Raw genomic sequence first — 20357 nt, 5'->3', positions numbered from 1 at the left:
TTTTCAAAAATTTAAGCCTGTGAGCATAGCAAAACCGATCATTTCACATACAATGTATTTTTTTTTTAATAATTATGTATTTTTTATTTGTGCTAGATTTTATATGAAAATTAAGACATTTACTTTTTTTTTTTTAATTCAATTATGTTATAGAAATTTTAAAGCAAGTTGAAAGCAAGAATACATGAATAACAAAAATGGACAATAGTATAAAAGTTAAACTTCTTAAACTTACCATGATTTAATCTTGAATATACATATTTTTGTGTGCCTATACTCAATTTAAATAAGCATTACTGATTCTTTTCTTTAGTTGATGCATATAATAATGTAAATAGAATTGATTATGTTTATAGAGATTATTTTATACAGCAAAATTTGTTATGTAAAATTTTGTTTTATATATGTGTAACTTGAAAAAATAATAAAGAATACATTGACGAACTTGTTAGTAAATGAATTCAAAGCATTAATTTACAAATGTACACACATGTACAAAATTACTGTAAATTACATATACATGCATCACCTTTTAAGTCCCCTACCAAAGAGGTTGACAGGAACTATAGGTTTTCATTCCAATCATTTGTCTGTGCATCCCGTTATAAGTTTTTTGCACTTTTTATGCCCTATTTTCTGGTCTGTGCGTCCGTTTGTCGTATTTTCATCTGTTCATCGGCCTGTCCTGCTTCAGGTTAAAGTTTTTGGTGGAGGTAGTTTTTGATGAAGTCTAATTAACTTGAAACTTAGTAGACATATTCCCTATGATATGATCTTTCTAATTTTAATGCCACATTAGAGTTGTGACCCCATTTTCACGGTCCATTGAACCTAGAAAATAAGTGATATTGTGGATGGTGCATCTGTGTACTAGGTACACATTCTTGTTTTATCATGCTTGAAGAAATTAATTTCATATTTGGTATATAGTTTGACCATGACCACTTACAGATCAAGTTTGAATTTTGTTTTGGTCTGCTGATTTTATGTCAATAAATACGTTACCATCATAAATTCTGAGTGCATCCATCTGCGCAAGTCTGACAGGCGGAAAACCCCAAATAAAAATATCATCCAATGAGAAGAGGGATGACCAGTGCCCGTATATAATAACCATGCCTTTATATCATCCATTTAATTTCCGCCTGCGCACCAAGACACACGTATTTTTGTATTATTACATAACTTACAGAGAAGACTAAAGTTTTTTGTTTTTTCTATATTGAATATAGAAGGTATCCCCATACCATTATTTATTTGACATTTTTTTGTTATTATATTGTTGTTATAAGTGTTTAACTTCATACTTATTTAATTATGGAGTTTAATGCTCCCAGTCCTTACGAGGCCATTACAGGTAACGATGTTTTCTTAGACGGTTCATTACCTTTTCCTGTGACCGTAACAGCGGTAGGGCAGGGAACCCCTCCTATTAGTAGTCAATTAACCGACGTTTTTACTTTGGTGACTACTAAGACCGGTCAACAGACCTTGCATGCAGGTTCTGTCGGTTATGATGGAAGTGTCCCTACCACTGCTACGGTTACACACACTTTTTCTAGGCCAGTTGACACCACAGGGTCCATTTCATCTTACCCTGGTATCTCTATGGGTTTAAACTTACCTGGTTCTAAAGCACCAGCGTCCTATTGTGGCTTAACTTTACCGGCATCAGCTAGTTATGCCATGTCATGGTCTAGACCTCCTTGGTCTCAGGGTTATCCTTATTCAGGCTTTTCTGGTCAGGTTTTTCCTGGTCAAGGTTTTCCTAATCAGGTTTTTCCTAGTCAGCCCTTTCCAGGTTTCTGGCCTTATTGTGGACCAACACCAGTTATTGTTCCACAGAGTACTACTCCTAATCTGTCAGTTCCTGCTCCTCCTGTAGCAGTGTCTAGTAGGAGTAGTAGTATATCTGTACCTGCTGCTCTGCCTACCTCTTCTGTTGGGCATCAGTCTAATCAGGTAGCTAACTCTGGCCCCTCCTTAGATGGGTTCAAGAGTATTTTGGATGATTTTCGTCAATCTATTTCTTCGGATTTGACTTCCTTCTCCAATCGCCTGTGTACACTAGAGAACAATGCCAATAAGTCAAGTTCTCCAGTGATTTCACTCCGTCCAGATCATGACATTGAAAGTGATCTGGAAGACAGTGATGGGGAACGTTTTTCAGTCGCCCCAGGCAGCCAAGAAGAAGGGTTTACTTCGGATGAAGATGACAACTCAGTTCAGGTTTTTCAGATTGTTACGCAATCTTCTGTTCCTGTGTCTTTAGGTTCATCTGTAATTGGTAAGTCTTCTACCAATTCTTGTAAAGAACCAGAGACTGAAGATGCTCCTTCCTCCTTGAAGGATCTCAGAGATTCTGTCTATACTATCATGAGAGATGTCAACAAGGTGCCTTTTCAGTCACCTCCCAGACCCAAGAAACTAACCTCCACTTTTGAGGCTTCATGTGGTCTGTCTGTAGATGATAATAAATCTCATAGTAGTTTTCCACAGTCTAATCATATGTCCAACTCTTTGCAGATCATTAATGATGGGATTGTGTCTAATGAGTCCCAATTTTCCCAGATTAGTGGTTTCGGTCTGGCCTCATTCTCTGAGCAGTTCCGCTCGAAGGATTATGAAATTTTGACTCTACTTTGGGTAAACTAGTACCCAAATGTGACAAAGTATTATCATCTACTATTTCTTCTAAACCCGTCGATGGACTGCGTCTTACTCAGTCTGTTTGGTATTAAACAGAGAATCTTCTTAGAAACGCTTCTCATGTTCTAGGTACTGCTGAACATTTCTTATCAGCAGTTGCCCCAGTTCTCAAAGACTCTTCTCTTCCACCAGAGGTCAAACCTTTCCTATTACAGGTAGTCAAGGCTTTGGGTGCCTCACAATTGCTGATTATGGGTTCCATCGCCAACTGCACCTTATCCAAAAGATCTGAAATTTTGGAGAAGGCAAAGGTGTCAGATAATCTTAAGGATGCTCTAATCAAGTCTCCTTTGGATGAGAAGATATTTGGGTTACCACTTGATGAGGTACAGAAACACCTCAATCAAACTCCAGTTCCAGTGAAGGTAAATGTATCTGTTTCGGGAAATAATTCTAAACGAGGTAGTTATTCTTCTGCTGGAGGCTCATCTTATAATTCTCAGGAGAAGAGGAGAAAAATCAATAATGATGGAGGTAATAAACCTAAGAAATCTTCAATCCCTAGGTCTAAACCTAACAGTTTTAAGAGAGGTGGCAAGAGGGCCAACCCCTCTTCCTAGGAAGTTGCCCCCTCGTACGTTACTGTCAGAACCCAATCCAGAGATGTACTACAAAACTCCTCTTTCTCAATTACCAGTAGGGGGGAGGTTAACTCATTTTCAAAAAAAATGGATAAGTATTACCTCAGATTGTTGGGTTCTGTCAGTAATTCGAGGGGGATTGACTCTTCAATTCAAAGAACAACCACCTCTTTCACCTGTTCCTATCCCACTGTCCAATACTCAAGATCCACAGAAATTTCTTCTTCTGTCAACAGAAGTAGAGACTCTTTTGACAAAGAGGGCAGTGGAGGAAGTCCTTGTATCTTCAATAGATCCAGGTTTCTATTCTCGTCTCTTCCTTGTATCGAAGAAGACCGGAGGAATGAGACCAGTCATCGATTTGTCTATCCTCAACTCTTATATGATTATTCCCCATTTCAAAATGGAGACCAATCGTTCAATAAGAGCTTCTATTCTTCCAGGTATGTGGACAACATCCCTGGACCTGACGGACGCTTATTTTCATGTTCCAGTTTGCCATTCATACCGCAAATTCCTTCGGTTTGTTTGGAACAAAAGGGTTTACCAGTTCAGGGCTCTCCCTTTTGGTCTGTCAACTGCACCACTAGCGTTCACCAAAATTATGCAGGTAGCAATTGCTCACCTTCATTCACAGGCTATTCAGATTCATTCTTACCTGGACGACTCGCTGATCAAGGAACTTTCTCCCGAGAAACTCTATCTCAATACAGATGTAGTCATCAGATTGCTGCTCTCTCTGGGGTTTCTCATTTCTTGGAAAAAGTCGGACCCCATTCCGTCTCAGGACTTTATTTTCCTAGGCGAACATTACCTTACTCATCAGTGCATAGTTCGACCTCCTCAGGAAAAGTTTCAGAATCTTTGTTCAAAAATTCATCTGTTTCTATCTCAAAAAACAGTCACTGCTCGCCAGTTTTCACAACTGCTAGGTCTCTTGAATTCTCTAGCCGATGTTGTTCCACTTGGTCGCCTTCACATTCGACCTCTTCAATTTTATCTACATCAACATTGGCTCCCAGCTACACAGAATTGGGAGTTTCCAGTTCCAATCATTCATCAGGAATTGTGTCCTCATTTGGTTTGGTGGACTTCTCAAGCAAACGTTTTGAGAGGCCAACTTCTGTCCTCTCCAGTTCCAAATCAGACTCTGTTCACAGATGCCTCCAACCTCGGTTGGGGAGCTTATCTGGAAGGTCTTTTAGTGTCAGGAGTGTGGACTCCAGATCTTTTGAAGGAACACATCAACATACTAGAAATGAAGGCAGTGCTTCTTGCCCTGTCTCATTTTCAGTCCCTACTGCAGAACAAATCTCTGGTTCTAGCAACGGACAACACCACTGTGGTGGCTTATTTGCGAAACCAAGGGGGACTCATTGTTACGAGCTGTATCTTTTAGCAAGAGAAATCCTTCTTCTTTGCAATCAACTTCATCTACAGATTGTAGTTCGTCATGTCCCAGGGAAACTCAATGTGTTAGCAGATGCTCTGTCAAGAACACTTACTCCAGTCAATACAGAGTGGGAACTTCTACAATCAGTATTTCAGGAAATAACCCTTCAGTGGGGGGTCTCCCCATGTAGACCTGTTTGCAACAAGCCTCAATTACAAAATTCAAGTGTTCATGTCTCCTGTACCAGATCCGAAAGCTTACGCAGTGGACTGCATGAGTGTTCCTTGGGACGGGATGTTCGCTTACGCTTTCCCACCGTTCAGATTTCTGTCACAAGTTCTTCGGAAGATCTCAGCAGAGCAAGGGTTGATCATTCTTATTGCTCCAGCTTGGCCCAAACAAGCCTGGTTTCCAGATCTTCTTCATCTATCCTGTGCTCGTCCACTGGTGCTACCAGTACGACACAATCTTTTGCCCAGTTCAAGGGCAAGATACTTCATCCCAATCCAGAGAAGCTACATCTGTTCGCGTGGCTTCTCTCAGGGATAGCTTCAAGGAGAGAGGTTTTTCTGAATGCGCAGCCAGACATCTCTCCAGGGCAGTCAGAGATTCCACTAACATCGTCTATGATGCCAAGTGGACTATCTTCAGTAGTTGGTGTAGTGGGAAGGAAATTGATCCTTTCCAAATTTCTGTACAACAACTAGCAGACTTTCTGATCCACCATTTTGAAGAGAAAGGATTATCTCCCTCTACTATTAAAGGCTATAGATCAGCTATTTCTAGGACGATTCAACTGTCTGGAGGTCCAGACTTTGGTAATGATGAATTCATTTCTCTTTTAGTTAAGAATTTCACTCTTGAACGCCCTAGACAGAGAGTTTTAATCCCGTCTTGGAATTTGAGTCTTGTTTTATCAGCTTTAAAAAAACCATCCTTTTGAACCTGCGGAAAAGGTTGACATCAAGTTTTTGTCGTATAAGTGTTATTTCCTTCTTGCCTTGGCTTCTGGTAGAAGAAGAAGTGAAATTCATGCTTTTTCCACTGCTGATTACTGCCTTCGTTTTAATAGGGATAAGTCATCTGTTACCCTATTAACGGATCCAGCTTTTTTAGCCAAAAATCAAATTCCTGGTAGAGGTTCAGAACCGATAGTGATTCCAGCCCTTCCTGTTGATTCAAGTTCTAAAGTACTCTGTCCTATCCGAGTCTTACTTTTGTATCTTCAGAGAACTTAAAGTCTCCGCACCTCCTCAAATTCCAGGTTATTTATTCCTATTAACAAAGGAAAACAAGATTTGTCTGTAAAAACCATTTCAACTTGGATCTGTAAAACTATTCAATTAGCTTACAGTTTTTCTAATGAAGATCTTCTAAATAGTATGCATATTAAAGCCCATGATGTTAGAGCTATTTCTACCTCCTGGGCCCTGTTTAATAATGCTTCTTTAGAGGAAGTCTTATCTGCAGGATTCTGGAGAACTGAAAATTCTTTCATTTCTCATTATCTGCAGTCTTTAGCTACTCAAGCTCAGAGTTTGTACTCCTTAGGACCTTTAGTTTCCGCACAAAGAGTTGTCTTTCCTCCTGCATCTTCTGGTTCAGGGGATTCAGCTTTGTGTTAGATTCTATATTTCATTCAGAATTTATGATGGTAACGTATTTATTGACATAAAATTGTACATTTTTAAAGTAAAATGAGATTTTATTAAATAAATACTTACCATCATAAATTAAAGGTCCCTCCCAACCTCCCCTTCATCCCCTGTTTTTTCCTATGGCTTCATGCTTACGTTGGGAAATTGAATGGATGATATAAAGGCATGGTTATACGGGCACTGGTCATCCCTCTTCTCATTGGATGATATTTTTATTTGGGGTTTTCTGCCTGTCAGACTTGCGCAGATGGATGCACTCAGAATTTATGATGGTAAGTATTTATTTAATAAAATCTCATTTTACTTTAAAAATGTACAATTTTGTGCAGTTTTAGTCCTTGGACTCAGAAAGCTCTTGGTTTTATTATGCTTATATAGATATTGATTTGGTACAAACATGACGATGTACATGTATCTAGTTTTACCATGACAAGTTTGGATGATTGATTTGTAGAGTTATAGTCCTCAGACTTGCAAATCATCACTTTTTCACACTGTTTTTTGCCTTGCTTGGTAAAGATATTGACTTAATATTTCTTACAAAAGTTAAAGTTTACACAACATGGTTTGAGATCAAGTTGGCATTTTGTTTTAGTACTAATTTTTAAGCAGAAGAGAACTTTGTATTGCCATGCAATACTCTCAGAATGATTGATTTGGTTCTACTTTCATCTTGCTTTCGTCATCTTGTTAAATTAAGGGTTTTATTGGATATAGATGTTTCTCTTGTTTTCAATCCCGTTCAATATCACCTCAGTCTCTTTAAAGTGTGTTTGCTTCAAGAGAGTGTGGTTTTGGTCTGTTTTTCTTATACTGTATGCAATAGGTCTACTATATTTGACATGACCCTGTCAATCCAATATTTTAAAATTGGTGTCGGCTACTTTTCTGCTTAGCATCAGCATTAAGGAGTAAAAGCAAATACTGACCAGCTCAGAAGTCTGATTATGTGTCTTGGTAGGATGAAATGTTTTACTTGCTGAATGTTTCCTGGTGAATTAGCATGTTTAAAACCAGATAGGATTAATATTCATATTCTTATCCTGAATATGCATTTGCCATTAAATTTTCTGATGAATGTTTAGCAGCCATCTTTCATTATCATCACCCATGTCCTCACCCTGGGACTCCAATGATTGCAAATAACTTGTAAGATGTTGTTGATTCTTATGCAGTTTTATGAAAGAATGTTCAGTTATTTTTTTCAGTTATGTGGTGACAACTAAAATTTCCTGCCCCTCATTTCTTACTATCCAGCAGAACCTTGTTATATTAATATAAAAAATTTGGTATAATTGCAAATGAGACAACTCTCCACAACAGCCCAAATAACACAGAAATTAACAACTATAGGTCACTGTACGGCCTTCAACAATGAGCAAAAATACCGCATAGTCAGCTATAAAATGTTAATTTGTTCTCATTCTTAACACACATGCAATAGTTTCTTCCCCATGTGAAGCAAAGAACAAAGAATCAGTCCTTGTTCAGTGCATGACAGCTAGTGAACATACATGTATGTAGTGACTGTACAAGTCTAATTGTTGTAGAGTCTGCGAACGGCAGGTGTCATCTGACCTTGACCTCTTATTCATGGTTCAGTGATTATATTTCAGTTTTTGTGTTTTGGTCTGTTTTTCTTATACTGTATGCAATAGGTCTACTATGTTTGGTGTATGGAATGATTGTAAGGTAAAAATGTGCAACTGGCAGGTGTCATCTGACCTTGAACTCATTTTCATAGTTCATTGGTCAAAGTTACTTTTTTGAGTTTTGTGTCCTTGAAACTTTGTTTTTATAAGACCAACAAAACAAAAACCTTTTTAACCTAGCTAGGAAAACTTGCATAAGTTCTATACAAAATTATCAACTTTGGCATCAAAATATGTATTAAATAAAACATAAAACAATTTGATTCTACTCATTTATTATCAAACTATTGATGTTTGAATGTATTAATGTATCAACTATACCCATACTGTCAACCCAAAACACTTCTAAAATTAGACAAAATGTTAGACAGTTTACACAAAACAAAGTAGATATATAATTGTAAAACAATTAAAAAAAAAAAAAAAAAGAGGACATAAATACGGCCTAAACATTCCACAAAAAAGATGTATGTGGATATTTTTTATCACAAGTATGTTTTGGACGGAAAACATTTCAATAACAAAATGGAATGTCGGACAAATATATATAGATACTTCTAAAATAAATTTCTGTCAGTGATTACAAATAAAAGTTAAGAAAAAATATCACATGGAATAATAGGACGGTAAATTGTAATAATAATTTTTTTTGGCAAGAAATATATATGAATGGTGCCAAAATACACCTATAATAATCTGAAAATATTCACCAATATTGTCTTTTAATGAGGGTACTTTATATATTATATTAAATTTGGTAATATATTAACATGCTTAATATCCTTCAGTATATTAAATAAATAAGTTATTTTAACTATTAAATATTAGTTAAAAATGTTGGAAATGTATAGAACTGCCCATGTGTTTTTTGGTGGAGAACCCTGATATGTCTAAAAATAAACCCTTTCTTGACAACAGTATGCTGTGTCAATTATTTTCCAGAAATGAAGAAAACTTTTCAATCTTCATATTTTGGGAATAATTCCTCAGAAAATGTTAACAAGCACAATTTAGTGAGAACATAACAATAAAAACAAAAATCTTCCAAATATGATAAATTATACTACAAAATTAATTTCACAAAAACTTAAGTCTACACTATGCTGTAGTAAATAAACATCTATAGTTTGTTTATTTAATAAATTTCAGAAAAATATACAAGAAGTCTAAAAGTATTTATTCTTCATGATTCAATCCCCTTACCCTCACTTTCATATCAATATTTAAAAAAATGTAAACCTAGTTAATAAAGTGCCTGAATGTGGGAATGAAGCTTCACTGATATTCGTTGTCTATTACAGTTTATATAACGACTTAATAAATCTTTGGTATACAGTGCAATAACTAAAGCAATTCAGGTATCACCAGGTTTTTAAAAACAAGTAAAATTACCTGCCTGTATTTTCCACAATTTTGAGAGAAAAATCATCATATTTATACATTTCAAAAATTAAAACGTCTCAAGCAGGCTGGGTAAAAGTCTCTGATATCACAGTTACGCTTGAATAAATACTCTGTACAATTACGAAATGTGCAAGATAAACTTTCAATTTTACACAACCTTCAAACATACGTAAATAAGTATCAATTGAGGAAATAATATATATAATAAATCTGTTTTAATTCAATACATACAAAGTGGCTTCAGTATCCTATGTAAAGATATATCAACCTCTGCCTGTGACCTTTAAATGCATATTGATTACTTTTCTACTAACTGGTAAATCATTAGTAAAATATAGGAAAATATATTGTTACAACCTTAATAACAGCGCCTGATACAAATATGTAGGCCGACCGGTTTATGTCCTTTAATAGACCTTCTTCAGAGGCTAAATCGTTAGTAGTTTTTGTAATTTATCCCAAAAGATGGAAATTTGTAGTTTACAAGTTTATATAACTTGTTCATATAATTTCAAGTTTATTCAACGAAGGTCCTCTCACAATATCTTCTTTGATTTTTCTTTGTACCAGACATTAATGTCATAATATTTATTCATTATGTTGCGCAATTATAAAATTAAATTTAATATTGTTACTGCAAGGATCTCAACCATTCAGAAAATAGTTTCTGTAGTCATATAATAATACATTACTATTTTAAGATGTTGCTCTATGCAAGGAATTTAACTGGCAGTAAATTTGTTATTTACTGATTTTGATTCATGATTAAAAAAACTAAATAATTATATACAAAATAACAAGTGCAATGTAATAAGGTGCATTTTTAACATTAATATTTTCCATTACAGCATACATTTTAAAAATAACAAATGTATGCATCATTTATTTTACATTTGCCTTAGACACACTGTCTACGATTAAGATGCAAACATTAAATTTGAAAGTATTTTACTTCATGATCTAAATTTTTAGGACCATTGATATCTGTGTAAAAAGTGCACTAGCTCCATTAATAAATTATAACAGTACAAAAGAGTAAATAATTTTTTGTCCTAATGTTTTTGAAAAAATAAACATTAAATTAAGTGTTTATATATTTAAAAATTTGGAAATACTTCCTTGATAGAATAGTTATTAACCTTTGAACTCACCAACATTTAAAAAAATAAATTGGACAGAGTATGGAAGGCAATTTTGAATTAATTATATCTAAAATAGCTAATTAAAGGAAAATACCATACACCGCTAGACAAAACCACACTATGGTCATTAAACAGAAATAAATGCAAATTCAATATTATAAACTAATACAAATATTTTGATTTGATCTATTTTTCTGACAGTTTGCTACAAAACTATCATTGGACCTTACACAAGGGTGACTGGTGAAATCTTTTACACAAAAATCTTTTTTTCTAACATTTTCACCCTGATATGTATTTTCTAATGAAACTTAATCAAATGATAAACAATTAGTTTCATTACATTTCTTCAACCTTTACCAACCGGTTAAATCAAGTTTTTCATACAAAATAGTTATCTTTCATTTCATATGTCCTGTTCCTTAGAGAACATTTGTAATCCATTAACCTTATCGTGGCCCACCACTTGGACCACTGGCTGGTCGTAGCATTTTATTTAGCACTTTTGGAGAGGGGACAACTTTCTGCATATATGGACTTTTCAATAACTGTACATAAGCTGAGGCGGAGTAAGGTCGATGATTGACAGTTAATTTCTTCCTGCGGGATCTTGGACTGTGTTGTTTACGTTTGATAAATAATTGTTCCACAGTCTTTTCATCAGCGTATTTGCTCTCCATCATAGGTTCTGGACTTGGTGGTCTCTCTGATGGAATTCTTACAATTGTACTTCTTGTAGGATCCCGTACAATCCTTAATACTGATTCTGAAAAAAGAATAAAGCAAATTCAAAACAAATTCTTCCACATGATATTAAAACTCAACTTAAAGTGCTGAACATGTTGATTTTGTCTTTTGTGTCATTGGTTATCATGTCTCATCTTCTTATTTTTATACAGGGTATCTATCATTTGTAAATAATGTATCATTCTTTTTCATAATATCACTCAATTTCATATAATTATTATCAAACCCATTCATTTATATAAAATAATCAAAAGATTGTTTAAAGTCAGATCTTCTACTTCTGCCAGATTATACCAAAGTGTGAAATTGAGATAATGTTATATTTGCATCAATATGTGAGTTGATAGCACACTGATGGTCACAATGAAAACTTTTCAGTTTTTTCTTTTATTCTACATCCAAATAGAAAAAAATAAAACTTGCAATTATAAATGCACTTACCAACAGCATCATCATCCAATGTGATATTATTTTTAAAGGCATCATATCCATAGGCTGGACTAGGTACATTGAGAACTTCACTCAATGTATGCTGCATGAAGGAACTAAAACCTGCGTAGTCATAGGCACGATATCTCCCATGCCATGCAATATATCCTAAAATAATAATGAAGTATTTATTAACATGCAAAGTTATGTAAATGAAAAGAGAAAAATACAAAAATATAGTAAGAAAAACATCAGAAATATGGTTATTAAATAATAACGAGAAGCTGTATACTGGTAAATAAATCCTACCACTGCATCAAGTGTAATACAATTTTTATCCACTTGAGAGTGGATTGTATTACATAAGATTTGATGGTAGTATCTGTTAGTCTTACTATTTTTAGACCATAGGCAGATATTTTGACCCTTTTTTTTGGTGCAAAATCTGCAAAAAGATGTGTTCTTACTTTGTGGCTTCATCAGGCATGGTCACAATGGGAATTTCAGGGGGAAAGCATAACACTTGAGGTCATAATCAAATTTGGACCACTATATAACTGAGATCAAACAAACCACACGTTGATAAAATAAAAATAATCAACAGGTCAGAAAAAGGATAAAGTGATTAAAAATTATAGAAATACTAATATGCACTGCTTTTATAAATATCTATTTTGATTTACTAAAGGATTTAAAATTTGTAAAATTAAAATAACATTTGTAAATTTGGTTTTACTTTTCCGTACAATACTCCAATTCTTCATTTTCCAGCCCATAATATTGTAGTCCAGTTATTATTGTTATATTTTTCTAAGTTCTTATTTCAGACATAGCAAAGCATTATTAGATTCTCTACACCAGCCAAGAGCAGACTACCATGATAATCCTGATTCAACTTACCATCTGGGTGTATAACAAGTAATGTTGGTACTCCTGCTATTCCCAGGATCTCTGTTAAATCAACGTTAGGAGCATTGTTGTCTTCAGGTTTCCTCGGAGCACCTAAAAATTAAGAAATGTATGAAAATTTATAATGAACTGATCATAATGTGATATTGTTTTTCAAAAAGTTTGCAAAAATTAATCAGTAAGACCACAAAAATTATTAAGTTCCTTTATTTAATTTAGTATTAATCAATTATCACCTTAAACTGAACAAAATTACTTAAAAAAAGATGGTACAAATCAAAAAGGTTTATTTATTTAAAAATGGTCTGAATATTGCAATTATTTGCACCTGCCCTAAGTCAGAAATCTGATGTTAAGTGGTTGTCGTCTGTTTATGTGGTTCATAAGTGTTTCTTGTTTCTCGTTTTTATATAGATTAGACTGTTGGTTTTCCCGTTTGAATGGTTTTACACTAGTAATTTTTGGGGCCCTTAATAGCTTGCTGTATGGTGTGAGGCTCCGTGTTTTAGGCCGTACTTTTAACTATAATGGTTTTCCTTTATAATTTGTTACTTGGATGGAGATTTGTCTCATTGGCACTCATACCACATCTTCCTATGTCTATATTCATTTCAATATTACCATATTATCCTTATCTACAGATGAGGTTAACACATTGGTTTCTTTCCACATTTTACTAAGAAAACTTGACAATTAAGTTTTCCATCATTTGCAACGACTACACTGACACAATTATAACAACAGTGCCACACTGATTTATCTCCCCTATTCCATATACAGATTTCCACACTAACATACATACCTGACATTGTAGTTTTCCATACTTTACTGCTAGCTTCATCTATAGAACTGGCACATTGACTAGTGCAATGCCATACAGATCTATCCTCCCGCCAACCACTGGATGTTATTCTGTGAATAAGTGACTTCCTGTTGGCGGCAGATGTGGCATTCACACCACAAGACACTGCTATAAAGTTGTACTGAAAAATCGATAAAAAAAAAGATAAATAAACTAAATATTAAACTATTCCATTGATGATATCATACAGGCAAAACATGATTTTTAATTCATTGCTGTGTCAATTTTTTTTATAATTTTCTTTTAAGATTTTTTAAAAACTGTGTTTCATCTAAGACACACTGTGTAGTATTTTATTTACAGTTGTGATGTTCCATAGGTTCATATGTTGACACATAACTGTTTTAAGTGTCCTGTTTCGAGATTTTTTTGTTTTATGCATTTTAATGTATTTACTAAATTATTCCTATTCGATAATGAACCATAAAACCTATATCTGAAGTAATACATACTGAACATTTAAGGATTCACATGATAAGTAAATATATATCTACCTGTGATGAATGTTCTTTTGCAAATCTAGCATAGTAATTAATGAAAGTCTGAGAAGCAAGGCACCTGAAATGAAAACAAAATTAAAAAGTTTATATATGAATACAAATTTTCAAATATTTTGATGTATATCTGTAAATAGGTAATACATGTTTTCCCAATTGAATATTTGAGCATATGTCTCTAAACCCTCAGTTATAACTGTCATACCTGAAGGAGGATAGTAAAACTAACTTACCAAGGTGTCCAGAACAGGACTGCTGTAGCATACTGTTTACTGTGTGTAGATAGGAAAGGCTTGTATTCACCATCAAATATATCTAACAGACTACAAGATGGTGGAGGTACTCGTTTCTTAAGTAATCCCTGATTGGCCAATTTTTTAGCAGCTTGTCTTTCATAAGCCAGTGAATCTGAAAACTTGCAACAGCCTTGGTTTGGCCACTTCATGCCTTCAGCATGGACGGCATGATAACAATAGAAGGCAAATGGTTTGAATTGATCCGATAATAACTCTACAATATTAGAATCTTCACTGGTAGCCTGTGGCTTGTCTGTCATGGATATCATAGACAATCTGTACACTGGCTGTTCTAGTCCTAGCTGTAAGTACAAATAATGGTTTGTTTTTTTGTCTGATATGATCGCTATTTTTTAACCAAAAAATTGAAATAAGCAAAAGATGTACACTGTACAAAAAATTCAACTTATTGGTAGCAAAAATTAAAGTAGTACACATGAACTTAAGATTTAATAATTCATTATTCTTTTCTTTTTTCAAAACTTGGTACTAATTCTTTTATGTGTTTACACAACATAATTGTAAATTTGTTAAATCAAGCACCTTAAGCTTGAAAACCTACTCACCTTAATTCTAACAGTTTTCACTCCTTCATGCATGGCACTACCATACTGTTTGCCATCAATCAAAACTTTGTAACCAGCGACAACCATTTCAGATCTGGTTTGTGGACAAGACCAGCTAACATGTGCTTCCAAATAACCTAAAATAAAAAAAAAATAAAAACTTTATTTATCTAAAAATCATGTTCATTTATCATTTCACAAATAAACAAAAGTGTAAAGAAGAATGTGTCCATAGGATAACATGCTCTGCTCCCCTTTCAATTTGTTTAATGTGTAGAAATAATGAAAATATAGAAACAAACCTGTAAAATGCTGTAACGCCAAAAAGCACTCTTCTAAATATTCCTCTACTCGAGACAAGGTATGGGCTCCTTCTATCACATCTCTGTTCTTCTCAGCACGTATTGGGTTGGACAAGGCACCAATTTCCTTTAATTTGTGACCAACTTTTCTTATCAACCTGAAATAAAAATGAATTGCAAATGTGAATTTTAAAAATGTGGAGGTTTATATATTTTTTTTCGATGATTTTTTTAACAAAAAGATATCTATGGGTATATTATTGAATATAACTAAATCAAACTTTGATACTTTCTTTTGCCTTTAGTCCTTCCTAGTCCACTTCAACGAGATTTTCAAATTTACTTTATGTTATTAATTAAGAAAAGATCTGAGATTTACACCTTTGCATTATTTTTCTACTCACGAAAGTCACAAAAATTACTGAGTATACACACCTGTCCCTGATGTTGACTAGATCACATGTTACTTTCTCAATGGTCCTACGTTCCTCTAACCCTACAACTGTCACCATGATACGTGGGGGGTCAGGTGACAAGGCTGGTTGTAATCTGATGGCCTCAGTACAAACTATTTCACTTGTACCATATAACTATTAACAGAAATGTCAAAAAATTTAATAAATCCATTTCAAAAAGAAATATATACTACATTTTACCAATAAAAATGTATTGCTTTCTAGATAAGCAATATATATGATGCATTTTTGAATAAATGCCCCAACTGCTCTTTTTTAAGTTCAATTTTGGTTAGTATCAATTTTTCATGGTTAAAGAAATATTTACTATTTTGAGGATTTCATCATTTGCTTCTTTTGTATTTATAGTTGATATTTACATTTATGGTAAATCCTGCTATCCAATAACCCCAAATATGGGCATCTCAAGTATATGAAATAATGAACATTTTCTTAAATGCTTATCTATAAGCATATCTTGTAATTTAGTTACTTATATTTCTAAGAATTTAATAATATTTCAAGTACAGATGATATGGGACAATAAAATTACAGGTTGGCATCAAATACTTACATGAATTTCTACATAAACACTATAGCTGCCTTTCTTTAAATGCTTGAATTCTGCTTCACGGCTATCTGGATGTATTGGCCCAATACTTTGAACCATTTTCTCTGTCCCTTCCTCTATGCAACAAGCCTATAAAAATAAAAATATTGTTTATGTACAGGTAACTATGACAAATAAGTATAAACGGTCAAACTGTAACAATAACAACAATTTAAAGGAAATATCAATAGAAACACTTCTAAAGATAAACTTGCGAAATAATTACAATATCCTCATCCTTTAAATTTTTTAAGAATGGTAATTTTTGACTGATATTTTAAATAAGAAAGCAGAGATATATAGTTGACAGAGGATACAAATTACTACAAATTTAATATATTTTAAAGTTTATAATCTAGATGAGGAGGACACACATCAAATGTGTAAATCATAAAATAATTAATTAGATGTTTACAAATTAATCTGTCAAAATAAAAAATTACTCACTCTAAAATGTTTGATCTTGACCCCATCAGTGAGATATGGGTCTTCCCATCCAATCTTCATATTAGAACTGCTATGGGTTGGTAGACGTTTCAACATTGGTGGCTTACATCCAGGCCATGTGACTAGTAGTGGCTCAGAAACTTTACTATGAAGTTTCTCAAATGAAGTTAAGGCCTGTAACACATTGTACATAAAATTAAATCAAACAGATTCATTAATAAGACAAAAATTTAAAATTAGCAGTTTAGGGAACAAAGATTATTTTCATATTGGCAACAATATAATATTATTAAATTCTGTTTCAAAAATTTTTAAATGACATACAAATCAGTTTACATCAAGTCTATAAATTTAATTTTTAATTTAGTTCCTCTAAAGTCAAAGCAAACAATCTAATCATATTCTACAAATAAATGAAATAATTTCCATCAGACTGGACCATTCAAACTTCTTCTACAAATATGAAAACGATGGTTCCATTCTGTATGTAGATTTAAATAATTGTGCAGGCTCTCCTTTATTACCATGCTTAAATGTGAAATTTAGTAGCAATGTTGCCCATTTCTCAGTGAACCTTCTCCGAAAAAACATTTCCAATCAAATCATAACATTTGATAAGATTTTTAGAATTATACAAACATACCTGGACTTGAAATGCATATTCTTGGCACCATTTTCCATGTGTGAATGTAAAGCTAAGCTGGTCAGCATTGAGAATAGATTCTACAATCCCGTTAACATACACTTTGTACCCAGTTATCACAGCATCACCATAGGTATTAGGTTTATCCCATTGTACAGCAATGTAACGGAAATTACAGGCCCTAAAAATAAAAACAATTGTATTTTTAAGCAAGAACATTCTAGTTCTTTTACACAACTTCAAAGCTTTTCAGAAGGCGCCGCTTGAGGGTACAAAAAAATCAGCAAAAACAAGCGAAACTGCAAGCTACTGCTCACTGATGATACCCCCGCCGTAAGTGGATAATATAAATAGTGTAAAAATATGCAAGTGTTCGGTAAACAGGAAGTTGTTGAGTGATGAATCTGAAAACGCATCAAAAGGTATAGCTGACTAATATAAATCCTGAAACCAAATTTCAGAAATCCTTGTATTGTAGTTATTGAGAAAAATGTGATGAAAATTTTCAACTTGGCTATCATGTGTAAAATCATACAAGTGTTCGGTAAACAGGAAGTTGTCAAGTGATCAATCTGAAAACGCATCACACGGTATAGCTGACTTGATAAACCCTGAAACCAAATTTCAGAAATCCTTGTATTGTAGTTCCTGAGAAAATGCGACGAAAAATATTCATGGGACAGACAGACTGACTGACAGACAGACAGAGGTAAAACAGTATACCCCCCCTTTTTTTATTATCATAGTAAAAGCTCCAAATTATCTCCCTTTGGTGGAAAAATGAAAAAAATGAAAAAACTGAAATAACTTTTTTAACTCATTGGTGACCTACATTTTTTATTATTTTTTTCAAAGAAAAAGATCTTAAACTAAACTGTTGTAAAATTTAAGGTATTTCTGTAATTAAGTTCTTTTTTTTTATTACTGTCTATACAAGCAACAAGCAGTCCTTTATTTGTAACATGATAATTAAATTTTTGATTCCAATTTCACAAACAATTATTGTGAAGAAATTCATCATTTATATTGCAAAGCAGGCAGTAGAGTTTAAATTGTCTGTGCTCCTCCCTGCCCCCTTACAAGTATGATTTCTATTCCTTCTACTACTTGACCTTTGACTGATAAATCTACTTACCTTACGGTCTGAACTGGACTATCTGCAGGAGCAGAAGTCTGTATTGTATATTGTTTTGACCTCTCTTTGATCTGTCCATCATCTACAAGTGCCAGCAGACGGACAAAATGTGTTGTACCTGGCAGACAGTTGTTGATCACACAACTACTGTCCTGACTAGAAAGTCTAACTTCTCTTTGCTGAAAGAAAACAATAATAAATTCAATATGCTGAATTCTTTAAAAAAAATTCTCCAAATATACTCTTTGAACCTATCATTTATTGCCTTTCAACTAAAAAATTGATACAATTTTAATGGAACAAAATAGTTTGAATGAATTAATTTTAAAATGAATACTTTTTCCTAAAAAAACCTGTTTCCTCTCTTAAGAATACATGATCTTCCATTTGTTGCTTTTTCAAAAAAAAAAATTGACATTACAAAGCAAATGTGTTTATGCCACAAGTCCTGTGACACATGCAAAACCTTAGAATATAGCCTCATTTGGAGATCTTTTCAGTAATATTTAGAAATAAACAATAGCCTTTTCTCAAAACCACTTTTGCAACCAGATACTAGGAGTAAACAATATTTTAGGGTCAAGCTGTTATTTATGTTAGATTTTACTCAAAAATAATGTGTAAACTGGCCATTCTAGGTAATGTATCAATTTGGTCAAATTCATGATATCAAAACAATGCTGTTTCTGTATAAAGTTGTGAGGGGCCTAATGATCAATACTACAGTAATGTAGATTCCTTTTATTATCTTGTATTAAAACCAATTTCTATGGATTTAGGGAAAATTGTAGTTTTGTGGATATCTAGTGTCAAGGTTTTTACCAAAATCTACATACAAACCAAAAGAAAATTTGTACTTTGTAGGAACCTTTAATTGTATGTTTAAGCATTGATCTTTACCAATTAAATCCATGAAAAATGGTTTCCCACAAATAATAATGAATCCAAAGTCAAATAAACTTACTGCTGGTTGAGCCACACTGCTCCATTGTATTTTGTAACCTGTAATTCCATCAATCTCAAGGAAGTTACTCCAATCAAGATGTATAGAGGAATCTGTAATATTAGTGACTGTGACTGGTATGTCCTGGTCATCGTCCATTTTCCAGTCATCATTACCCCTAGTGGGGCCTGGGGAATTAATGTTTGTTGATATAAACAAGGCATTAGATTTTGGTGAGTCACTATATTCTGGGTTGGTACTCAAGGCGATTAATTGTACTCTGTAATTCCTGTGAAAAATAATTATAATAAATATGTGTATAAAGATTCTAAAACAGCTGTACAGTGAATCTCAAAACAAAACTATAATGCAATGCAACATGCCATGCAGTCACAACTGCACACTTTTAAAAATAATAGAAAAATCAAAGACGCTACTGAGCAACTGACATATCTTAACTGTGGTTTAAAGTGGATTTGTTTATCTAGTTGGATATCACTTTTGATGCATATTGGATTTGGTGGTTTTTACTATTGTCTACATATAAGACTTAGAATATTAATATTTATTGTACTTTTACCCTATACCCACAAAAATTGTTATCCTTAGAATAATTATGAATGCACAGTACCGTAAGTAGCATCAGGAAGGAACAAATATATAAAGAGTCATTGACATATACATAACATCTTCTTTTATAGATATATGATTCAAAACTGGAATCCATGTTGTTGTTTCCTCTTCTATCATGAGAGCTTTATACTTCATTTTGATTTTTATTTTTTACTAAACTTATGAAATGTGCACATCTCTTATAAGCAATGTAAAGAAAATAAAAATGCTGACCTGTTAGGTTTACATGGTATTACAGCTTTCCTGTGTGAATGGTTCAGTTCATTACCAGCTTTCTTGTCATTCAAATAAACCTAAAACAAAACAAATTTTAGTAATAATTATGCAGCTAATTGATAAATAAA

General features: G+C 33.4%; 1 protein-coding gene across 12 annotated transcripts in view; it reads right to left on the bottom strand.

Moving 5' to 3' along the window:
* Positions 1-8251: 8251 nt before the first annotated feature.
* LOC134726026 (uncharacterized) overlaps positions 8252-20357 on the bottom strand; it is a 95801-nt gene continuing 83695 nt past the window's right edge. For all 12 annotated transcript variants that reach the window (XM_063590483.1, XM_063590392.1, XM_063590400.1 and 9 more), the window contains 15 exons: positions 20227-20306; positions 19402-19669; positions 18438-18616; positions 17303-17483; positions 16660-16833; positions 16177-16302; positions 15583-15737; positions 15148-15305; positions 14846-14982; positions 14217-14581; positions 13981-14044; positions 13427-13607; positions 12616-12717; positions 11728-11883; positions 8252-11305 (listed from right to left, as the gene is read on the bottom strand). In XM_063590483.1, the coding sequence (XP_063446553.1) occupies positions 10989-11305; positions 11728-11883; positions 12616-12717; positions 13427-13607; positions 13981-14044; positions 14217-14581; positions 14846-14982; positions 15148-15305; positions 15583-15737; positions 16177-16302; positions 16660-16833; positions 17303-17483; positions 18438-18616; positions 19402-19669; positions 20227-20306 (2643 nt within the window). In that variant the 3' untranslated portion in view covers positions 8252-10988. The remainder of the gene's footprint in view (positions 11306-11727; positions 11884-12615; positions 12718-13426; positions 13608-13980; positions 14045-14216; positions 14582-14845; positions 14983-15147; positions 15306-15582; positions 15738-16176; positions 16303-16659; positions 16834-17302; positions 17484-18437; positions 18617-19401; positions 19670-20226; positions 20307-20357) is intronic.

This window comes from Mytilus trossulus, chromosome 1 (genome assembly GCF_036588685.1).
Source record: "Mytilus trossulus isolate FHL-02 chromosome 1, PNRI_Mtr1.1.1.hap1, whole genome shotgun sequence".
Taxonomy (NCBI): domain Eukaryota; kingdom Metazoa; phylum Mollusca; class Bivalvia; order Mytilida; family Mytilidae; genus Mytilus; species Mytilus trossulus.
Note: the sequence above shows the minus strand (reverse complement) of the source record. Positions and strands in the feature narration are given on the sequence as shown.